This window comes from Chrysochloris asiatica, unplaced genomic scaffold (assembly GCF_000296735.1).
Source record: "Chrysochloris asiatica unplaced genomic scaffold, ChrAsi1.0 scaffold00168, whole genome shotgun sequence".
NCBI classification, from domain to species: domain Eukaryota; kingdom Metazoa; phylum Chordata; class Mammalia; order Afrosoricida; family Chrysochloridae; genus Chrysochloris; species Chrysochloris asiatica.
The window spans coordinates 2,285,531-2,292,977 of NW_006408686.1; the positions used below are offsets into that span (position 1 = coordinate 2,285,531).

At 42.4% G+C, this 7,447-nt stretch overlaps 1 protein-coding gene and 1 pseudogene across 1 annotated transcript in view; both read right to left on the reverse strand.

Moving 5' to 3' along the window:
- Positions 1–5,684: 5,684 nt before the first annotated feature.
- Positions 5,685–6,237, reverse strand: LOC102816539 (annotated as a pseudogene).
- A 90-nt stretch (positions 6,238–6,327) lies between these two features.
- Positions 6,328–7,447, reverse strand: part of ZNF45 (zinc finger protein 45) — a 24,095-nt gene continuing 22,975 nt past the window's right edge. Inside the window, exons 8-9 of the mRNA XM_006871499.1 lie at positions 6,419–6,550; positions 6,328–6,387 (exon numbers count right to left, since the gene is read on the reverse strand). Coding sequence (XP_006871561.1) covers positions 6,328–6,387; positions 6,419–6,550 — 192 coding nt within the window. The remainder of the gene's footprint in view (positions 6,388–6,418; positions 6,551–7,447) is intronic.

The window sequence follows — 7,447 nt, forward strand, 5'->3', positions numbered from 1 at the left end:
ATGTACACTCTGTATCTACCCATACATCTGCATGTGCCATGTAAATACTTCTATCCGTGCATGCATTATGTACACTCTGTATCTACCCATACATCCGGGTAACCACATACTTGTTTTTCTGCTATTGTTGGTGAACATGGCCTCTTTTGAAAACAGGATCTCTGAAGGTATTACAGATTAGCATGAGGTCATGCCGGTTTCAGGAGGATCCTAAATTGAAGCCTTGAGTCAAGCAACATCTGGGGCTGCAAGAAGCTAGAAGAGACAAGAAAAGATCTTCCCTGGAGAGTCTGAAGGGAGAACAGCCCACCGCACATGCTGATTGCACTTGTAGCCTCCAGGATTGTGAAACAATTAAGTTTGTGCTCTTATAAGCCACCCAATTTGCAGTACCTTCTTACAGTATCCCTAGGCAACAAACACATGTATGGTCACAGTATTCTTAAGAATTCTGCAAACATGTAAATACAATTGTACTATTTTCTTATACAGACAATAAATTAGTTAACAACTTTTGCAAATTCATGACTTCCTCTAAAGTAATTTTTAGAGACATGTTTTCTAAATTATTTACACTTATTTGTATTCCAGTTTCCAAAATTACATCAACAACTACTTATGTCTACAGATGATTGTTTTTCAGTATGTTTCTTACACAGAAGCTACAAATTACTTCTGAGGAAATTTTGAAAGAGGAGAAATTCATCTACCTCCGTGCAGGGACAGGCAATTAATAGGTGTCTCTTATTTTCATTCAACAAACAGCTAATGATGAACCTCTTAGATAACTGAAAAGTCGTATTCTAAAATCACTGAGCTAAAATTCTCTATATTATTCAGGGGGAATGTGAGATGCTGATACGGTTGGCATGACTTGCAGGCTTTGAACAAAATGCCTTCTCACATACTGAGAGTGAGAAGTGAATCTAAGAGTGAAACAGTGGCTCCCACAGAGATGTCTCCTTCATGAGTGGGAAGAAAGCTGAAGACGTCACATGTATTACCTGAAAGCTGACGTGATTCAGAGCTCCAGGGGAACAAAAGGTGAAAAAGTGGAAGCTCATCTTTTATACACATATAAAAAACAGCATGTTGAATAAGTACACAAGTACCAGTTTGCCTTTTTTGTGTGTGAGGGTTTAAGCCAAGTCAAAGGAGCATTTCCAAGCAAGTTACAGGAACTGAGAAAGTGACAGGACACCAGTTCTGAGGGGGGAGTTGAAAGGCTGTACCAGAGACAGGGTTCCTGGTGTGGTGCTGTAGGATAAACACTGGACTACTAAGTGAAAGGTTGATGGCTCAAACCCACCAGCCACTCCTAGGAAACCCTATACAGGGTCACTATGAGTTAGAAATGATTCAACAGCACTTAACAACCACTACCAGAGGCAGGAATAAAGAAGACCATAGAAGAATTATTGCATTTGAGTTATGGTGTTGGAGGAGAATACTGAAAGTGTCATGAGCTGCCAGGAGAACAAACCAATCTGTGTTGGAAGAAGTGCAGCCAGAGTGCTCCTTAGAGGCCAGGATGGCCAAACTTCATCTCTCATACTTTGGACATGTTGTCAGGAGGGACCAATCACTAGAGAAGGATATCATGTTTGGTAAGGTTGAGGTCAGAGGAAAAGAGGAAGACCCCCAATGAGATGGACTGGCCAAGTGGCAGCATCAATGGGCTCAAGCGTAGCAGCAACAATTGTGAGGTTGGCCTAGGACCGGACAATGTTTCATTCTGTTGTGCATAAGGTCGCTATGATTCGGTACTGACTCGATGGCACCTAACAACAATACCAGACACAGGGGCCCACAAGTTTGTGTTATACATAATAAAATCCAAAGGTGATAAGAATCACAGGTGTGGTGCTGTAGGATAAGCACTCGACTGCTAACCACAAGGTTGGTGGTTAAAAACTCACCAGTCGCTCCTCAGAAACCTTAAAGTAGATTGGAACCCACTAGAAGGCATGCAACAACAGCAACAAAGAACCACAGGGGTGAAAAGAAATCACAAAGGCCTAGGCACTGGTTTCTTTGGAAGCTTTGAATGGTTTCTTTGGAAGCAGAATGTGGAAAACTTTGGAAGGAAGATACTTTGGCCTGACCTTTCACAACCATTTTTCAAATTGAAGGCTGCATCTCATTAATTAATTGTGAAATATATTTAATAACCTATTTTAAAAAAAAGAAACATAATAGAAACTATTAGAATATCATCACAAGGCATCATTATATGAAATGTAAAGCTTATCCATATTAGTCTACACAAACATGAAATGTTTCTGTTGGTTATGATGGGAGGCATGTTCTCATAGCGCATGCTCACAAATTTGAAAGGTTTGGTTCAGAAGTTATCAACTGCTTATTTAAACAAACTGTTCAATATGGGAAGCTAAGTCCTAGTGGTGGGAATTTGGGAAGCATACCAATAGCTTAATGTTGTTGTTAAGTGCCGTGGAGTCGGTTCCGACTCATAGTGACCCTGCACAGGGTTTCTGAGGCTGCAACTCTTTACAGGAGCAGAATGCCTCATCTTTCTCCTGAGGAGCAGCTGGTAGTTTCAAACTGCTGACCTTGAGGTTGGCAGCCCGACTCGTAACCACTACACTACCAGAGCTCCTATACTAGTTTAATAGGTAAGTGTATATCTCATGTTAGGGCTTATATTTTATATATTTACGAAACTGTCAACTTTTAAAAGAGTTTTGGGAGTGGGAGTCTGTTTGAGAATGCATCTAATATTGAGCGGGTGGCTTTCCAATGTTTTCTAGGTGTTGGTACTCTGAAAATAAAACACTAGATCTTCACAAAAAATTAAGCAAAAAGTATGTTGAAATCTATATTTGTTAACATTTGCTTAATGGGTAATTTGTAGAAAATAAAGGCAGGGACAGATGTACAGTATCTTTGAACCTAAAATGAACTGGAACGACCAACATCCAACAACACTCAGCCGTGTGCCTTGTGTGACCGTCGCCTGAATCTGCCCGCTCCAGGGAACGGGGACCTGGTGGTGGTTACTGTCTATGTGGCTTTGGAAGAGCGAATGGGATGCAGCTGTCAAATCTTTCTGTCAAAGGAAGCTTGCTTGCTTGGTTATTTTGAAACTCCAGGAAAGAGACTTATTTTTAAAAATTTAAAACCAATGAAAGGGAGGTAAGAATTAGACGTTAAAAAAAATTTTTTTTTTAAAGGATATATTCCCAGAAACGAATATGCTTTCCTACTGAGAACTCCGGGAAAGCCACAGGAAAAGGATGTTACTCAGCCTGGGCACACAATGCTTAGAGGTGTTCCTGGGATTTGGGTCTAGCGCCCACACACAAACATGCACTCACCTCAAGGGCACCTAAGGAGTAAGAACTTGGTTAGGTGCTCATGAGAAGACATACATTGTTTCGCAACGTTCTTCACTGATTCTGGTTTGTGCGTCCCCTGTCACTTCCATGACTCATGGAGACAGTGAGGTTCTGTTCGCATAAATCCATTCATCAGCCAACACGTATGTGCAGACACCTGATACATACTAAGACAAGTCTAGTAGTACACAAAAGGACATCCTCATCTTAGAGGTTACACTCCAGTGGAGAGAGAAAATGGAAAAGCAGGTAAATAAAAATATGGGTGACAACTGGTCTCCCCCTGTGCAGAAGCAAGAGGGGTGATGAAAACAGAAGATATTGGAACTGATGAGTCCAATGGATGCATGCACCATGTGACCATCAGTCTCCATGGCCCTGAGACCAGAAGAACTAGATGGTGCCCAGCTACCACCCCCAACCGTTCTGAAAGGGATCACATTAAAAAGTCTATCAGCTGCTCCTTGGAAACCCTACACAGGGTCACTATGAGTCAAAATGGACCCGATGGTATTTAACAGCAACAGCAGACACTAAATTTGTTAAAGGAGCAAACTAATAAAGCATTCTTGGGACATCTGATAAAGAGCAGGAAAGATAATGTGGCTACAAAAGACAGCAAGAGACAAGACAAACCACTTCTAGAGGTTTTAACTTTAAGCCACATGAGAAATCATAAACGATTTTGAGTAGAGGAAAGACATGACCTGACTTATGTACTCCAGGGACCACTCTGCTTTGTAGAGCAGATTGTTGGAGGGGCCGGGGGTAGACGCTAGGCAACCATACAAGGGTTGTTGCAATAACTCACGAAAGAAGTCTGATAGTTTGGACCAGTGTGACAACAATAGAGATGGTAGAAAAGAAAACAGATGGAGAAACATCTGCAAGGATTCCCAGTTCCTTGGGTTTTACCTGAAGTTCCGACTCTTTGGGGTCTTGCCTTCATTATCCAAAGACTTGTTTCCCTCACCAAGTGGAATGCATTGTGTTTAAGGGGTTGAATCCCTGTGAACAAAGAAATTCACATGTTTAAGACGAACACAGTACAAGTGCAATTTAGTGGAACTTTGGAGTTCTGGTGTGACGATGCAGGATAAGCAACAGCTGCTCCTTGGAAACCCTATACAGGGTTGCTATGGGTCAGAACTGACTCGACAATACGTAACAACAACAACATCCACTGGTGACACACTGATTAAGTGTTAGGCTGCTAAGAAGGTTAGAGGTTCAAACCACTAGGTGGTCTGTGGGAAGATGTGGCAGTTTGCTTCTGTAAACATTTGTTGTTGTTGTTAAGTGCCATCAAGTTGGTTCCAACCCACAGCAACCCTGAACAGTGTTTCCAAGGCTGTAAATCTTTACAGGAGCAGAAAGCCTCATCTTCCTTCCGCAGAGAAGCTGGTAGTTTCGAACTGTTGACTTTGAGGTTCACAGCCCGATTCGTAACCACTACACTACCAGTGCTCCTAGGACTCAATTGGTTTTATAATTCAATCATGGGTCAGGCATAGAATTTGATCACACACACACACACACACAGAGGTATGGCAGTACACTATGCATTTATATTTCTTTTTGTTTTAAAGCTTTTTATTGTGAATTGCGAGAAGATTTACAGACAAGATCATCAGTTTTACATTCAACAAAAAACACTTTGTTTCATTTCAATGACTGCAATCCCCCCGAGGCAACATCAGTTCTCCAGCTTCTTCCATTGCCCCCACCTTCCCACCCCTTCCTGACTTTGTCCTTAGGTTACTGTGGCCCTTTTGATTGGGAATGACTGACCATTCCAGGGTGAACATACCTTACTAATGTTGTTGTCCCCTTATATACATACCGAGGAGCTCTGGTAGTGTAGACGTATGAATACGCATCGGGCTGTGAACCACAAGGTCAGCAGTTCGAAACTACCAGCTGTTCTGCGGGAGAAAGATGAGGCTTTCTGCTCCTGTAAAGATTTACAGCCTCAGAAACCCTGTGCAGGGTCGCTATGAGTCGGAACGGACTCCACGGCACAAAACCACCAACCACCACGGCTTGGCTGAAAGCTGGGACACAGGGTGGCACTTATATTTCTTTTTTTTTTTATTCTGATAAATGAAGCAACTACAGAAAGCTTTTATTTATTTGTTCAAAATAACCAGTGCTATTGATGCAACAAAAAAACAAAAAAACCCCAACAGCTCCCTCAATACTACTTCAAAACAAACATAGCAAACTTGATTTTCATTAGAATGTCGTTATTCTTCACACTAATCAATCAAAAAACAAAAAACCAAGACCTAAATTATGTATACATATATACAGCAATGCAAGCAATTATTGAGCTTCATCTTCTGGACAAGAATGCCAAGTGAGTCTCTCTTCATAAAACACAATTACAATTTGAGGGCATTTCATGTTTGCCTCTTATGCCAACACCAAGTCTGCCTCATCTGAATCCTTCCATTTCATGAGAAACATTAATTCTCCACTGCTGTCTGTGGCACCAATTATTCGCTCAGGATCAAGACCTCCGGCAATGCCCCTTGGTTTTGTCAGCAGCATCTCTTTTTGTCTTTGGTTTGCTGTCATCAGATTCACTATCAGACAAAGGTTTCCTTTTTGTACCGTCCTTTTCTTTACCAGCTTTTTGAGAATTCAGGAATGCCTCAATTAATTCTGGACGATCTAAATTTTCTTCAGGTTCCCAAGTCGTATCAGCATCTGTAAATCTCTTCCACTTCAGGAAATACTCCACCTTCCCATTAACTACACGTCGGTCCAGCGCTTTTTCTACCACAAACTCTTTGGGTTCTCCTTCTGCGATTTTTTTATCCTTTCCGTTCTGTTTCTTTCCCATTTTTTGCAATGTAGTTTTATTGGAGGCCATTTTGTATTGCAGACTTGAAGAGCTATTATGTTCGCGGAGTGGCCTATAATTCTTTTACAGAAACAATTCTGTCTCTATGTTCCACAGGGATTAGGAAAGCAGGTCTCCAAACTCGAAAACCATTTCAAGAGCTCCAAAGCCTTGAACGCCCTGGGATACAGAGATGCCCTGGGGGACTCACATTCAGTGTCAGGGACGCCAGGTTCCAGAAGTTCTCCACCATCACATCTTGGTACAACCTCCTCTGAGTGGGGTTGAGCAGCCCTAGCTCCTTCGTGAAGATTGCGGCCACATCCCTGAATGTCACTGCCTCCTGCAACACCAAACACACAACCTCAGTCTTCAACCCAAAATCCACAGGGAAGGTGGGCAGCTGTTTTAGACTGTAAGGGACCCGAGTCAGACTGTAGATTTCTCATCCATTCTCCTTGTATCCTGCCAATGCCATATTGATTTTTCTCGGCCTCCCCAATACTGTGCAATAAAGAAATGTCCTTTTATCTTTACTTGGTGACCTCCAAAATAAAAAGTACGAAGTGGGTCCCCAAATGGATCCTCAATCCTCCACTTCCTCCCTGTGGTTCCGATTTCCTTTCCACCCCCCTTTCCCATCCTTTCTTAACTTTGTCCTTAGGTACATGTTGCCCTTTTGATTTTGAATGATGAACCAAGAGAAAAACATGGGTCCAATCTGAGCCGTGAGATGGTATTTTAACAGTGAAAGAGGCAAAGGCTACTCACCTTGAATGTGCTCATGTTTTCTTCCTAGTTCTGGTGAGCTATGCAGAGTCCTGGGAAGGTACCCCTGAAGAAGGAAAAGGAAGATATAAAAGATGGCCAAGGATGTTGCTCACCCAACAGAGAAATTGATAAATTAGCCTGAGCTGTCTTACTTAGGGTAGCTGCAGCTGCACTGGGCTTGATGAACACAGCATGGCATGGAAGGAGACCAGATAACCTTTAACCCCTTTCAGTAACAGCTAGATCAGCCACCTGCCCAGCTCATCACTAATGTTGCCTTGTGGTTCTGAAGTGGGCCATTTTGATTCTTGTCGGGGACCCGCCTCGACATTGGGGTTCAGTTCACGAGGAGAGGATACCTGACGGCGATTCATATATATCAAGAATACACAGAAAGAGACAAAGGAGACAAAGAGAGAGACAAAGAGGCACCCCAAAGCCAGGGTGGATACATCACTGATAGGCAGGC